At 33.2% G+C, this 16,189-nt stretch overlaps 4 protein-coding genes and 1 long non-coding RNA gene across 7 annotated transcripts in view; 3 read left to right on the top strand and 2 right to left on the bottom strand.

Moving 5' to 3' along the window:
* The first annotated feature begins 34 nt into the window (after positions 1-34).
* LOC135844673 (huntingtin-interacting protein K) lies at positions 35-822 on the top strand. Its single transcript, XM_065362988.1, has 3 exons — positions 35-333; positions 444-551; positions 628-822. Exons 1-3 carry the CDS (start codon positions 175-177, stop codon positions 721-723), a joined length of 363 nt encoding a protein of 120 aa, XP_065219060.1. The 5' UTR covers positions 35-174; the 3' UTR covers positions 724-822.
* An 837-nt stretch (positions 823-1,659) lies between these two features.
* RpL15 (ribosomal protein L15) lies at positions 1,660-3,761 on the bottom strand. Its single transcript, XM_065362987.1, has 5 exons — positions 3,610-3,761; positions 3,252-3,439; positions 3,047-3,183; positions 2,570-2,680; positions 1,660-1,916 (listed from the first exon to the last, which is right to left on the bottom strand). Exons 2-5 carry the CDS (start codon positions 3,421-3,423, stop codon positions 1,722-1,724), a joined length of 615 nt encoding a protein of 204 aa, XP_065219059.1. The 5' UTR covers positions 3,424-3,439; positions 3,610-3,761; the 3' UTR covers positions 1,660-1,721.
* Positions 3,618-16,189, bottom strand: part of tau (microtubule-associated protein tau) — a 39,504-nt gene continuing 26,932 nt past the window's right edge. Inside the window, exons 2-8 of one of the 3 annotated variants that reach the window (XM_065362924.1) lie at positions 16,128-16,183; positions 15,688-15,844; positions 13,599-13,801; positions 13,327-13,512; positions 11,635-11,676; positions 11,281-11,457; positions 3,618-8,678 (exon numbers count right to left, since the gene is read on the bottom strand). In XM_065362924.1, coding sequence (XP_065218996.1) covers positions 6,831-8,678; positions 11,281-11,457; positions 11,635-11,676; positions 13,327-13,512; positions 13,599-13,801; positions 15,688-15,844; positions 16,128-16,183 — 2,669 coding nt within the window. In that variant the 3' untranslated portion in view covers positions 3,618-6,830. Of the gene's footprint in view, positions 8,679-11,280; positions 11,458-11,634; positions 11,677-13,326; positions 13,513-13,598; positions 13,805-15,687; positions 15,845-16,127; positions 16,184-16,189 lie in introns of all 3 variants that reach the window. The other 2 variants (XM_065362923.1, XM_065362925.1) reach the window with 2 other exon arrangements.
* On the top strand, positions 4,051-6,274 carry LOC135844669 (cyclin-dependent kinase 2-like). Its single transcript, XM_065362983.1, has 6 exons — positions 4,051-4,205; positions 4,445-4,610; positions 4,679-4,874; positions 4,956-5,228; positions 5,299-5,502; positions 5,570-6,274. The coding sequence occupies exons 2-6, from the start codon at positions 4,459-4,461 to the stop codon at positions 5,720-5,722; spliced, it is 978 nt and encodes a 325-aa protein (XP_065219055.1). The 5' UTR covers positions 4,051-4,205; positions 4,445-4,458; the 3' UTR covers positions 5,723-6,274.
* Positions 9,710-10,717, top strand: LOC135844676 (uncharacterized). The gene is made up of 3 exons (XR_010558602.1): positions 9,710-10,100; positions 10,174-10,416; positions 10,510-10,717. It is a non-coding gene; the product is annotated as an uncharacterized LOC135844676 (long non-coding RNA).

Raw genomic sequence — 16,189 nt, 5'->3', positions numbered from 1 at the left:
TGACACGCCCTGAATTCATGTGCTTTGATAACGTTTTGTAAATAGTGATAAAAATTTCTGAATTTGAATGAAATTTTCAAAAATTTTGTAAAAATTCTGTTTCCAACTCCTATAGAGTCTAAATTCTGACGTGTAGTTTTGATGCGGTCTGAGTTTTCGAAATAGCGTTACAGAATGTCAGCCCCACAAGTAAATGGAGTTCCAGAAAGCAATGAGATTGACGGAAATGACGCCTCGTCCAAGAAAAAATTCAACCACGCAGCTCGAGATTTGGAAAAGGTTACCGATTATGCCGAAGAAAAAGAAGTCATTTCTGCCGAACAGTTCCAAGGTGTAAGTAACCAACGTCGAAATACTTCTTACAGCATCCCTCAGGTCACTTGAATCTGAGCTGAAATCCTAGCCTATTCTCTCTACACATTGCTCATATTGTTCTGCTTTAGGCCATGTCCATAATCGATGACCGCCGAAACAAGGAAGCAGCTGAAAAAAGAGCCAAAGAAAACGAACTGTTGAAAGTATCAATCAAAAAAGAAGACGTCGATTTAATCGTTGGTTTCGTTTTATTGAATACCACTCGATTATGAGCTATTATTTCGAGTATTTACATTTATTCTGTCGTTTCAGGTGAAAGAAATGGAGATTACGAGATCAGTGGCTGAGAGAACCTTGAGAGTTCATAATGGAAATGTTGTCAACGCTCTTATAGCATTAACTAATTAAGTATAAGTACATCTCAAATGAACTGTGATTGTGGAGTTATTCAGGCTTTAAGATTTGTAATTTATATGTATAAAATATAATCATAACTGGGTAGTTGTATTTTCGTACGATTTTTAATCTAGTATTTTGAGTAGATGCTGTGAGAGAAATAGGCTTATCTCAACTCGAAGTCCCATATCGTCAATCTGTCGATCAATGTTCAGTGGGCAAAAATGTATTCAATTCATTGTTTGTTTCAATTTTCGAAGTACATATTTCAGAAAAACTTCAATCAAACGTATTACGAATTACTATTGAAATTTACGAACTTGCAATGAAAGCATTTCTTCACACATTGGTACCAAAAGCTAACTAGAAAAGGGAGACTTCACTTAGAACGTATCGAGAGTTCATCATTTCACTTTTCCAGCGATAGTTGAACTGAACTTTACGATCATTTCCTCCCAAAGTCGATGAATTTGGAAACCATTAGTCAAATAGTTCATCAAAAATCATATTCGATGAGTTCTTCACCATTTCACTTTTCCAGCGATAGTTGAACTCAACTTTACGAGCATTTCCCCAAAGGTCGATGAATCTGGAAACCATTAGTCCAACAGCTCATCAAAAATCATATTCGATGAGTTCCTCACTATTTCACTTTTCCAGCGATAGTTGAACTGAACTTCACGATCATCCCCCCCCCCAAGGTCGATGAATTTGGAAACAATCAGTCAAATAGCTCATCAAAAATCATATTCGATGACCTAAGTGTCATAAATGGGTACCAAAACTAAAAGGTGCATCCTTTTGGCACAGCTTTGCTCCAGGCGACAATTCATAACCGTCAGACCTACGCCATTCATTTCACACAGCTTACATAAAATATTCAACATCACAGATTCGCTCCAAAAATGATTTTATTTGAACGTTAGATGGTCAATTAAAAAGACAAAATGATGGAATTTTTGTCATTTATTAACAATGTAAATATAGCGAATAAAATAGTACAAGTAGGTTTATCGTTTTCTGCGGAGTTGTAGGGAATTATTCCTAAGCCAAGCAGCTCTTCTCGATCCTCCTTTCGTGTGCGAATAGCCGTGACCTTTTCCGAGTCCTCTCGATTTACGACCAGCCGATGTTTTACCACGAAGTTCACGATGTTTATGTACAGGATCACAAACCCAGTTAATTTTAGCGTCCGTTCGGATACCCTGGAGAAAAACAAAACGCAACGTATGAAAATACAAAATCTAAGCACGAATTTTCAACAGTAGAACACGAGATTTTTTTCAGAAGGTTGGTTGGTGATAAGTATCATCATTTTGATGCAGATTGGTGCATGGTACACATTCATCATTAAAATCTCAAACGTCATGCTTAAATATTATACGATCAATGTGAAGCAATCGAATGCCTCAGGTAACTGAATCCAAATACTAAATTAATAAATAAAAAGAGAGACTTTCAGAAGACTTATTGGTGATAATAATCATCATTACGATGCAGAATGGTGCATGGTACAGATTCATCATTAAAATTTCAAAAATATTACGTCTTAATTACACGAAAAACATGAAACAACGGAAGTCTCAAGTAAATGAATCCAAGTACTAAATAAAATAAGAGTCGATCAGAAAACTTATAGGTGATAATAATCATCATTACTATGCAGATTGGTGCATGGTACCAAATTCATCATCAAAATTTCACATATTACACTCGAAATATACATCGAAATTATGAGATAATTGAATGCCATCAGTGAATAAAGGTGATATAATCTTCATATATATCAGAATGGTGCATGACAACTTAAATCATCATTAGGCATTCGCACTACAACGTAAAAATGAAAAATATATACCTTGTGTGAGGGGTCGACAGTGATTACTTCGAAGAATTTGTATACTGCGTCTTGTCCTACCCAATAAGAATTTAAAACTCTAAGACCTCCACAGCGTCTTCCAACTCGCTCCTAAAAACAAACAAATCATTAGATCACAAAAGTAATAAATAACACGCATTTATGCAACAAAAAAAAACATAACGAGCCACATTTCAGACAGCCAAGGGAACAAAAAAGTTCATCATTATTTTATACAGCATTGGAAGAAACAATATTATCATCACAGTGACCAAAATAACACAGTTACACGATTACTTCATAAATACAGCGAACAATAAGGGTAAATATTGCAAAAACAAAGGGTCAAGTCACACTTCAGACAGCCAAGGGAACAAATAACTTCATCATTGAATTTTACAGTATTGGAAGAAACAATACTCTCATCATGGTGACTAAAGTAACGTGATTATTTCACAACAAAGATGCAAAACTTACTTCGGCAATCGATTGCAAACAACGTTTCGGTTTCAATTTGTTGACTCCATGCGATTTCGGTTTACCGTAAGTTGCTCCCTTAGGAACTGGACGTTTGCGACCACCTCTACGTACACGAACTCGGAATATAGCGTAACCTGCACAAACACAAGATTTAGTACAAGAAGTTCGATATATAAGATTACTCTAAATTATAGATAAATACCTTGCTTGGCTCTGTATCCTAATCTTCTAGCTTTGTCCGGTCTTGATGGTCTTGGAGCACGATGGAAGCGGGTCATCTGGCGGTATTGCCATACCCGAATACGAAGCAAGTAACGCATAACATCGCTCTGCTTTTTACGATATAATTCTTGCATATACTTATATGCACCCATTTTTGATGTTTAATGTCTGTAACATAAATTAAATGAGATTATATTTACTCGTTAGAGGGGTTTCCCGGCAGGTGGCAAAAGCAAGCGAGTGAGGAAGCCAAAGCATCTTTTGTATTATCACTGCACATCGAGATATTTTACGTTAATAGGGCTGATTAGGAATTATTGATGGAGGAGAGAACTTACTATGTGTCTTTATTCTTTTTTAACACATAACATCAAATTTACATAGTTAAAATTAGATAAACCCCGGACGTTTTCACTAAATTTGACGGCACGAATCCACGACAGCGAGAAGTCGAGCTTGAGAAAAATGAACAATGTGTTCTCATCGTTGGCTTTTTGGGTATGCGAATTCATCGGTAAAAAAAAGTGATCATTTTGTAATACAATTTGTAATGGTCAATATTAGATTTAATTTCACTATTTTTTCAAATAATTAGAATTATTCAGTAATTAAAATGAGTTGTCTAGTTTTTTAAAAGCACATTTTCATCAAATTGAGTATAAAATATCGCATTTGAGCTGAAATCGTTGAAAAAATTCGAAATAACGAAACGAAGAAAGTAGGTTTCTGTTTTCGATATCTAGGTATCGACTTTTTCGAACACAAATGAATACAAAGCCAACAAAAATTTTGCGGAAAATTTTATTTTTTTGATAAATGGCGCGAATTTGGGACGACGAATTTTCCTCGTAAAATGCAATAATGGGCTATTTACAATTCAGCTGCAAGTGATAAGTGGTGAAGATGTGGAACTAAATATGGTCAACGTTACGAGGTTAGTTTCAATTCAGCTCTCTGTTCTATTATAATGTCTATTTTTGTGAACGAAATCCTACCGTTCGCTTGTTTTATAACATAGACTTCAAAGTTCAACGTTATTATCAGTTTTCATTTCCTATGTTTCCTAATGATTTTACACGCCCTTGCTTCTCTTCCTGAATCGTAGACAACGTCCTGAAAAGTCTTCTACGTTCTTCACTAATCAGCTTGTAATTTCGTCTTACTTGTTTCCAGATTGGCATGACATTATGAGCGGAATTCAGTCGAGTATGCCTCAGGCCGTCTCGGCACAGTACGATGCTCAAGAGAAAATCGGCGAGGGTACTTATGGGATCGTATACAAGGCCTGGGATATCATACAACAGAGATACATCGCACTGAAGAAGATTCGAGTTGAATCGTAAGTAGAGTATTATCTCATCGTGTTTGGTGTTTTGAATCGGTATCTTTATATTGGTATGTTTTCAGCTACGTTGAGGGGATTCCATCTACAGCTCTGAGAGAAATATCTTTACTGAAGGAATTGGATCATCCGAATATTATTCATTTAATCGACGTTATATATGCTGCCAATAGATTGTATCTAGCTTTCGAGTATTTGGATATTGATTTGAGGCAATTCATCGACTTATCCTCTGGGCCTATACCTCCTCAATTGATTAAGGTGGTTGTTTTCTTCATTTAATGTAAGCCTATGACGAATATTTCTACAGTTAGTTCATTTACATGTTCCTCTTTGATTTAGAGTTTCATTTATCAATTACTGAATGCTCTCCACTACTGTCACACCAATCGAATTGTTCATCGTGATTTGAAACCACATAATTTATTAATCGACGGAGATGGTCATATTAAACTGGGTGATTTTGGACTCGCACGCAGTTTCGGTTTGCCTTTGAAAACATTGACTCACGAAGTTGTAACTTTATGGTATCGAGCACCTGAAATCTTATTAGGATGTAAAGTTTACACAATGGCTGTGGATTTGTGGAGCCTGGGATGTATTTTTGCCGAATTGGTATGTGTTTCAATGCTCATCTGGTCCAGAGACTATCTGTGAAAAGTATTTTCAACATTGTTGTTTTTAGTTTAGGAAAAAAGCCTTGTTCGAAGGTGATTCTGAAATCGACCAGTTATTTCGTATATTTAGAACACTCGGAACACCCGATGAAGATGTATGGCCTGGAGTCACGATCCTGAAAGAATACAAACCTCTGTTTCCTCGTTGGGAACCTCAATATTTGGGCGATTTCTTACCAAGTGTCGATAAAGAAGCTATCCCCGTGTTGGAGGTATGTTTCGAGATATCGTATTTTGTGCCATTTTTCATTGTCATTTACCCGAATATTTTTTCCACAGAAAATGTTGAAATATGATCCGAGTAAAAGAATGTCTGCCAAAGGGATCCTCGATGATCCGTATTTCGAGAACGTTACATTAGTCAAAACTATTCAGTTGGAAGAAGTCGTTCGAAAAAAAGAAGAATATTTGAAAAGAAATCGTAATAATTAGTCATCGTTATTATCTTTTTCATCCTATGGATAAAATGAACATGCGACAGATACTTTGTTACCAACTTGCGATTTGCTTCTTACCGTCTCATTTTTGTAACGTTCGTTTTTCATATCATTTTGAAACATTCATTAGGACACTTGTGTCTAATTGTGAACGAATAATCTAGTGATATTTATTATTTAGTTAACGTAATAATATATTTGATATTTTCACCTATTCGGGGTGACATTGATATTGAAATTTAAAATTTCTCTAAGTTTAATTAATAATCTCGAGTCAAGATGAATTGTTGTCAGTGGGTACTTATCATGTTTGTCAGCACCACGTAAGGGATATTGTAAATGTGAACGAATTAATTCATATCATTTTGACCTCATGTCTTTTTGGTGTTGCTAGCAATGACGAGGATAACTTTAATTTAATTATTTTTTTCTCAAGGTATCTCAGAATATGATAAATTATTTTCTTATTTGTATATTTACCTAGTTCATAATTTTTATTTACTTTTGGTTAAACACTTTGCAATAATAAAAATTGATTTTTCAAAGACCAAGTTCAATTAAGAAAGAAACGGAGACACGTTCAATAGAAACAATAATATTAATTTAAAAATTGGAAAAAAGCAACCAACATGTAATGCACAATTTGTTACATAGCTTCAAGTGACATAAAAGTAATTAAATACTGGTAATAATTTTGACATAAGCGAAATAGAAATAGGTACTTCGTATTCCTGAGAATTTACAAACATGGTAATCAAAATTTTCGTTCTAGCGTTGATTCGATTGCTTGAAAAAGGGCAGTAAGCCTGTGTAGTCCTAGATTAACATTTTTTTTTTGCTCGATGAAGAGAATGATATTAGTTTTTACACACAAGAATCAGTTTTACATTGAATTAAAAAAAGACATGCTCAAAAAGAGAAACAATTACGCAAAGAACTTAATGAAAGTACAAAAATCACGAAGTTTTTAACATCAAACGCCAGCTTCTTAAATATCACATTCAATTTCAACGCATAATTATATAATTTTCTTAGTTATAGATGTTGAATAATATCGAAAGCGTTGGTGCAACTTGAGCTGTTGTGTATGTAGATTTTTTATTCTATTTCGATCCCGAAGTCGAAGAAGGAATGGAAGGTACCTGTTGATTTTGTGATGTTGTACTCGAATTTGAAGATGATTCGGAATTCTTTTTCTCAGATGGTTCAGTTTTTTCATTTGTAGCCAAAATTTGACTTTGATGTACAGTTTGATTTGGTAATGGTGGTTTTTCATCTTGAACAGGGATATTGGAGATTTTTGATTCAGCAGTGGTACGAGACATTGAGTCAGCAGGTTTAGTTTCTACAGCAGTTTTAGAAATTGGACTGAATGTTTCGCTTGTAGTATTGATCTCGGGAGGAGGTTTGATAGAATTAGGTTTCAAGTCTTGAATGACATTATCCTTTTGATTGGTATCGGGTTTTGGTAATTTTGATTTATCATCGTCCAATTTGGAGCTTGGTTGATTCGGTGTTTTACTTTGTTCGTTAGTTTTGGTTAATTTATTTTCATTACTCGAATCATTGCTTTCTTTTGGAGCATTGGTAGGTAATTTTGATTGATCAGTACTCAAATTATTCGATGTTTTAATTTGTTCGTTCGTTTTGGTCAATTTATTTTCAATATTTTCTTTTGGAGCATTGGTAGGTAATTTTGATTGATCAGGGTTCAAATTATTCGGTGTTTTAATTTGTTCGTTTATTTTGGTCGATTTATTTTCATTATTCGAATCACTGCTTTCTTTTGGATTTGGAGCATTGGTAGATAATTTTGATTGATCTAGATTCGAATTTTTCGGTGTTTCGATTTGTTCGTTCACCTTAGCTAATTTACTTTCATCCTTGTTATTGGAATTTTTATCAGTGATATTTTCTTTTGGAACATTTGTGGATAATTTTGATTGATCTTTACTTTTATTGGTGTCATTTTCAATGCTGGATTTTAAATTTGGATTAATCGAGTCTATTTTAGGATCTTCGATATTTGCAGACCTGCCTGTGCTCGATTTATTCGAATCAATGGGGTCTTTTGGTTTTACTTGATCATCTTTTACTTTGCTGTAGCTAATATTTGGTTTATTTTCTACGTTGTCAAGTTTCAAATCTTGAATACTCGATTCTTTCTTTTCTTCTTTTTTACCGGTATCAGAAATATTTAATTTAGGTTCAATTTGAGATTTTGAATTCTGCTTTTTAAATACGATCACTTCAACAGGAGGTTTTGTCGTCGAAATTGATTTATTTTCTGATGCTGATTTAGGGACTTGTACATCCGATGGTTTTTTATCCACCGCTGTTATTTCTATTTTATTATTATTTTCATTCCTAATTTCATCTTTGCTCAATTTTGGCTTATTTTCGTTTAAATTTTCGCTTCTAGAAATGCTCATATCAGGTAATTTTTTTCCATCCGATTTCGAAACAGAATCGAGATTTTGTTTTACTTGTATTGCAGGAATTTGTTTTATTTCTTCTTTGAAATTCTCTTTGCTGGGTATTTTCACAAGTTCTTTAGGCTGAGCTGTAGGAACTTTGCTTTTGAAATCGGTTTTGATTTTATCTTTACTAGGAATTTTTGTAAGCTCGGGTTTAACTTCTGGCATGGTCGAATTTGGTTTAGATTTTTGATCGATTTTTTCTTCGTGAACTTTTGTACTGGATTTTGCTGGCGTTACTTTTTCGGGATGTGAAGATGTAGGTTTACTTTCGGCGGAGAGTGATTGTTTTGGCGTAGATGGTTGTGATTTTTTGTCACTTTTGGGGCTCTTCGGTTCATTTTTCGGTTTCACTTGATCCTTGTCTAGTTTCCTATCTGGTTTTTTACAAATGATCGCATCTGGAGCTGCGGTTTGATTCTCTTTTTGTTGCGATTGCGAATCTCGAGAGCAAATCTGAGGGTCCTCAGGTGCCTGGAATTTGAATAGAAGAAGATATTAAACGATGAAAAGATAAAAGTGTCAGTTATTTTGTAACAGCTGCAATCAATGGTCTAATAATACAAAGTAGGTACATGAATGAGTTTTCGTCAACGTTATATTTGTTGACATTTCTTATGAGAAATTTGTTTTTGGTAATGAGTTTTTCTATCTAAAGATGAATTGAATACCTACACCTCACACCTACCAAGTGAATAATTCAAGAAATAACCTATATACCTACATGAACATAGTAAGTAGCTAAGTAAAAGTATTTCAAATACCCCTTTGCCTATACTGAAGGAATCTACGATCATAATTCCTATTTTAATTATTATCTACCTATTTTAATTTCTTAAAACCCAGGTGAAAGAAAACCATTGGTTTTTAAAACCAATAGGTAAATTGGGACAAAACCAATCATATTACCTATATTAACATAGGTAATATGATTGGTTTTGTCCCAATTTACCTATTGGTTTTAAAAACCAATGGTTTTCTTTCACCTGGGAACCCGAAACGATCCTATAGGTATATCTACATTATTTTTGTAGTGCAAAAAACACTCAATTCGTACTTGGGAAATAATACTTTATGAAGCTAAAGAATTTGCAAATTGTATACAAGTTTTGTTAACCTAAGTACATATATCTGGACTGGAACTTTCTCAATTTTTTCCCCTGAGTTTCAAATGCCACGACGTGAGTCTTTTACTGCTTTTTCATTTCAACACTTGTTTATGCATTTTGAGAAATTTTCATAGAAATTTTAGCAATTTGTTTTGGTAATTTTCAGTGATTTTATTGCTGTTTTGAGTGTTTTTACTTTTTAAAGCATAAGAAAGTTATTTTCGGTAATTTTCAATTATTTCAATGTTTTAGAGATTGTATTTTTGGAAGTTTTCATCTTTTTACATTATTATTCATTTTGGCGAATTTTACCGAAAGTTTATCCAATTTTTTCAGTAATTTTCAGTGATCATCACTTTATGAACAGGGTTTAGGTCAAGTTTAGGTATACACTTTTTCATACATTTTTGACAAATTTGACAAACATTTCTTCACTTCTTGGCAAAGTTTTTTAGTAATATGGAAATTTTAGCTGTTTTCTTTACAATTCCCAGTGATTTTAATGTATTTTTAACAATTTTTACATCATTTCATCGCGCTTGTAACTCTCAAAAAGTGCAAAAACTTTTGAAAATGTTTTAAAAATAAAAGTAAAATTATTGAGTAAACATTGCTAAAGACAAAATGGCGACTTCAAATGTCCTTGTTCACGGATGACAACAATCAGAGATCTCCATTCCTGATAAGAAAGAAAGTAGTTTTATTTCGGATTTTCGGTGGTGATAAACAAATTTTGAATGATTAAGTTGGTATAATTTCGTTCCTGTATCCGTAGAAATTCTGCAAGGTAAGTAGATGAAACATTCATCCATTTAGTATTAGCTTTTTGAATTATCCTTCGTTCTTGTCACTTTTTGCAGAGCTATTCCTGAATCCGGCATCTCCTTTATTAAACTCATCCACAGCAAAAGGAAGAACCTCAAAACTGCAACTATTTTCTATCATCAAGATTCAAGATAAATACTTCAAATCTAAATGGTACTTTCAATATCATCTACCAAAGTTGTGTTATCGACAATACCGTAGTAAACCGTACAATCCTATGTACATTTTGGAATATGTTCAAAATCAACTACTCTCTACCAGTCGACATCTACAGACAAGTAATTGTTTCTACATTTTAAAGGGTTATAAACCTGAATATTCGATCATTTCCTGAAACATCTATTTCACAATTACATATAATTCTTCTTCAGCTGAAACAAGGAACGAAATAATGGTTCAAGTAAGCGCAGTTGACAAACACAATAACACAAGGAATTAGCCCAGTGGAAACTGAAAATGTGTATGGTTCCTTACTTAATTGTAATTCATTGATTTCTCTACGGATGCGGTGAAGGTGTTGACAGTGGGAAAGTGCATTGAAAGATCGAACAATCGTGAAAATATTTATTCTTGATAACGTATAAGGTACGACACAAAATTATATAAAAATAAATAAAGCCGATAATCATAAAACTATAAAACACGAAGCACTATAATAGGAAAGCGACAAAACAAAATCTCAAGCGTCCAGAAATAATAATGGAAAATTTCACGTTTAAAACGAAAATAAAAATACAACCTTATAAATTAAGGAACTTTTACAAATCAATACAAAGTTATTTGAAAATACAAAAAAATTAAAAGTGGTTTAGAGAATGATGATGAAATTATATACATTAATTTTAAATTTCGACTAGAGATAGGTACGATATAACATTTTTAAGCAGTGCTAAATTCTGCGAATGTTTCTTTGGATGTTTTAGACTCGGTTTCCGCCGATTTTTGGACAATTAGTAAATCTACATATGCGTTGGACTCTGTGGACAAAATCATTCATTGTCAAGCATGAAAAGCTACAGTACGTGATCGTCGAAGAAAACAGTAAGTTGACAAACGTAATACGTGATAAAACATATTGTTTAACTGCGTTTGTGCAAAATATTGTGTAGATAATTGTAATAGTAAATAGCTTTATGCTCTACCTGAGATCCAGATGTGGTTACGCTATTAGCTTTAGAGCTTTCATTGGTAAGACCTGTTTGTTTGAGGTATTCCTTATCGTCGAATATTTTCTTATCACCTCCGCCTGGTCGGTGTTTTACGTTATCTAAAGAACCTACTTTACTTTGGGCCTTGATGTCTAGTTTTTGATCTTCGATCTAGGTACATATACAGAAAAACAAACAAACCGAACGAATTAATTCTCAAGTTCGATGAAAATAGCTAATTTAAAAATATACTGGGATGACGACACGATGGGAAATGCCAAGCTAATTCACTCAAAATGCGTTGATAAAGCCACACTATAAATTCTCCAATGTAACCAGTCTACTTACATTAGATGTAGTACTCTTGGCGTCGACGACGTCGGTAGTTTTCTAAAACATTGAAATGACCATGTTTTCATAAACACAAAAAAAAAATTAATAAGCAAAGCGTAAGTATCAGATGAATCTACACCATGATGATGAGCTTTAGTAATAAGTACATAAGGCCAACTCCTACTAAATAGATATAGATACATAGGTAACGTATAAATAAAGCTAATCCAGCTATTTATTTAAAGCTATAAGTAGGTATATTGATGAAAGTTGCATGCAATTCGCTAGATAGGTAATTATTTGTAAACAAAATTCCAAAAATTATCCAAGAAAAAATACGTACGATGTGCTTATAGTTTACATTTCGATATGAACTTCTAGATACCTATGGTACTTCAGAATAATTATCAGACCCAAGTTACCAAAATTAAAAACTTATGAAACCATTAAGCCAAATAAATGGTTTAGAGCGGAAATGAACAACTCGTAAAAACCATAAGCAATACAGCGAATCTCAACAAGCTTATTAGAAGTACAAATATACGATGAATAAGAAATTTATCAAATATTATAAGCTTTGGCGTAATCTAAAAATTTAATTTAAAGAATTCAAATGAGAGTAATAGCATTTTACAGCTTTAAAGAATATGAAAATTTACATCAAACTGTTTCAACACAGTTTTGTAAGCTGAAAAGTTGCCAAAAAAAAGAGAATAAAATCGTAAAATAAAAATAAACAAGATGATTGTGTGACTTCGTTCAAACACCTTAGTTTAATGAAAAATATCAACACAATGATTAACCCTTTCGCTCCCGACAACACAGCATATGTGACGGGCTTGGGGATAGTAAATAGCCCACCGTCACACAAGCTGTGACAGCGATTTAACTACGTTTATGCGCATTTTATCTATAGCAGACCTATACAAACGGTTCAGAACCGGTAGTGGCAGTCTACCTAGTACCTACACCCAAACCAACATAGTTCTGCACTGGGCTCACGCAGTGTTACCAACTTACGCAATATTTTTTTCAAAATTTCACTAAATTTAGTGAAATTTTTTTTTAAATTTTTTTTTTAGAATTTTTGTTCCACTGCGTTATAGTTGCACTGTTTGGAGTTTCAATTGATGAAAATCAACAAATGTAAACAAAATAACAGGATTTTAGATGCAATTTTTGATAAATTTACGAAATAATTAGGTAAATTATAATCATAAAAAATGCAGAAAAGATCGGGAAAAAAAGATTTTTTGTACGTATTTATTATTTTATTATTGGTCCAAAGTCAGAACAGAACATATTTGATGCATTTTTGGGTGGTGGTAGACTGATGTCACATACGCTGTGACAGGGGTTTAAAAGGGGGGTGAAGCATTTTTTGGAGTGTACGATCTATTGTACCACGTATGTATACCTCTAATTCACCTAAAAACGTAAAAAAAATTGTTGGGCTGTGGGGGAGGTTTAAATTCAGCTGTCGGGAGCGAAAGGGTTAAAAATAGTTTTTTTTTGTTTTTTTTTTTTTGTTATTTTCCTGATGATGGAATTTTTAGATGCTGTATAATGTCTTTTCACTGTGAAAAGTGTTAAAATTCAAAGCATCGAAAATTCGAAATCGATCCCCCCCCCCTCCTCATCGCTAAGAATCTTGTCAGGGAGAGCTATCAGGGTAAAAAGTTTAAATAATCGAATTGAGAAAAATACCTTCACAGTACCACCACCAGGTACATGTTTGATATTATCTTTGGATCCAACTTTAGGCTTCGCTTTATCCTTGAAATCCAATTTAACGCTTTCTATTTTCTTATCACCACCTCCTGGCTTATGAGTGGCGTTCTCCAAAGAACCGATTTTTGATTTCGCACTCCATTGTAATTTGACTTGGGTTATCTGTAAATTTATTGTATCGAGTGTAGAATACGTAGACTAATTGATGATGATGATTTTTAGTGAGAGAAAGGAGTAATCTATTTTACCTTTTTATCACCTCCAGTTGGAACATATTTATCGTTTTTCGCTTCTATTCTCGGTTGTACTTTCCATTCTAATTTACGATTTTCTATTTTCACTCTACCTCCGCCTGGCTTATGAGTGTAGTTTTCCAATGAACCTATTTTCGAACGGACTACTTTGAGGTTAGGTGACGGCGCCGCACCGACTTGGACTTTGTTCATTGGTACTTCTGGAAAAAATATGTTAGAATTATTTGTCGAGTTTTTCTATTATTTTTATTTTTATTTTCAGACATGAAAGTTGATGATTTGTATAGTTTCGCTAGCTAAATATTGAAGCTCAGATTTCGGATTCGAAGTCTAAAATTACCTCATGTCTACAACCACCGAGCCAGAAAATCATCACAGTGTATAAGGTTATCGAGTCGTGAGAAGATTATTCTGAATCGAGAAAAATTTCATGTTTGTTTGACCTGTTTCCAGGTTGTTGACAATTCGAAAATAGGTATTTCTCACTTTGTACGAACACTTACGAGTAATCGAGTCGAAAAATTGGATCAAAATTGTTAATATTGTCTTGGTTTTTTGCTAAAATTAGTCGTTTTTGAGAAACTCACTTTTTTATCAAAAATTTGAAAAAAAAGTCTCTCATTTTGAACAAAGTTTACAAACACGTATAATTTTGTTGTCCAATAATTGTCAAAAAGTCCTGGTTTTCGCTAAAAAAAATTGTCAATCTTGCTTTTTTACCAAAAATCGTAAACAATTCCAAAGACTTTTCGGTGCTTTTGTAGTTACTCAAGTTACTTTTTTTTTGTTGGAAAAATTGAGTCGAGCCCTTGCTGTGTTTTGAAACTGGAAAGATTTGTAAACTTGCCCAGGGCTTCAAAAAAGACGAGAAAAATTGTCTTTACCTTGATTTTTTTCAAAAACTTGCATTAAAAAAATGACATAGGTATTTTTTCAAATTAAAATTTTATTCAATGATTTCAAATTTAAAAAAATTAAAATTCTATTGCTTTATGAATAAAAATATCTACCTCATTAATTGAACAAAATCAGAAAAAATTTAGAATTCAAGTATATTTTTAGATACAAAAATTATATAAACATAGGGTATCTAATAAAATATTTTTTTTAAAAATTGCCAAAAACCTCGTTTTTTCCCCTCAAAAACTTGAATTTTTTTAATCGGATGATCGTGCTGGAAAAAATCGCTTGGTTTGTACCTTCTTTCAAAATTTTGATTTTTTCACTTTTTTTGGAATTCACAAATTTATCAAAAATTTACTTTTGAAGTTTTGAACCCTCACTTTTGGAATTTTGAAGTAACAACGTAAAATGGGCCAGAGGGTGCCCAATAAGCACCGACAAAAGTTATAAGCCCCTAAGGTTAACTTTTGGCCTTTCTAGGGATGATTTAAAGTTTCTGGAGAAAATTGAAAAATCGCTGGAGGCTCCAGAATGGCCCAAAACTGGTAATTTGTCATGTGTGGGAGTTGAATTGAAGGAATTATTCACAATTGATTCACTTTGCTGAAAAAATTTATGCTTCATAAAAAAAATTGAAAATGACCCTTGAAACGACTTTTTTGAATTTTCAGAAATTGGTCAAGAAATTCAAAAATGAATTTGAGCATCTGAAATAATTTTGGTTACGGTGGTTTTAAAACATGATCTTTCGATTTAGCTAGGTTTTGTTCAAATTGGAGAGTGTGAGTTCAAAAGGCTTCAAGGATGTGCTTCATTTTCTCCCCGTTAGAAAATTTCTGCTCAAAATATCCAAAATTTGAGAATTTATCTTGAAGCCAGAAAAAAGATGGAGAAGGGGTAATAGCGTTCCAGAACTTGTTTTAGATTTCGTGGATTTTGAAACAATTTGTTTTTTTTTTTTTTTAATAACTCTTGAAATTAGAGTGTTGATTTATTTTTGTGATTTGAAAAATTCCCCTCCTCTCACGACACCAAACTTTTCCTTCATGATTCTTTTTTTTTTCTTTTTTACTGAAGACCATCAACTGCGAGTTTCTTATCTTATCATTAGAACGAATGAATGCTCTGAGACTAATCTAACTACGAGTATGACTGAGCGTAATTTGTGCGAATAACTCACTTTTTTTATCTGCCAACGAATTGGCAGATCCAATTTCTGGTGATTTTGGGGAGATTTTCCTCGTAGGAGTCTTCAAGGCAGATTTTTCTTTCTTTAATTCAGGTAAACTAGACGGAGGTTTGATATCGCCATTTGCTGTTGGTTTTTTGTCAAGAACCTAGAAATAAATCCGGGTTTGAGCACAATTTGATGGATTCTTACTCAAATAAATGAGCTAAAAAAATGGATTTTCATTTTAGTCGTATTATTATTATACGATAGGGCATTTACAACATAATGTATTGTTTTCTACAAAGTTTCACATTTGGAGAGATGAGAATGTGAATCACTGATGCAGAAGATTTGTGATCAATGATCATCAATTCATTCATCAGCTCACTGGAGTAAATGCCCCGTAACGTACCTACCTATGTTAAAAATTAATTACATGTAAAACTTACTGTTTTGTTATCATTTACTCTGGTCAATGCATTTTTGTCGCTTACTCCATTTACATCTGCAA

Source organism: Planococcus citri, chromosome 4, assembly GCF_950023065.1.
Source record: "Planococcus citri chromosome 4, ihPlaCitr1.1, whole genome shotgun sequence".
Classification (NCBI taxonomy): Eukaryota; Metazoa; Arthropoda; class Insecta; order Hemiptera; family Pseudococcidae; genus Planococcus; species Planococcus citri.
The sequence above is the reverse complement of the archived record's forward strand: the minus strand, read 5'-3'. Positions and strand labels throughout refer to the sequence as shown.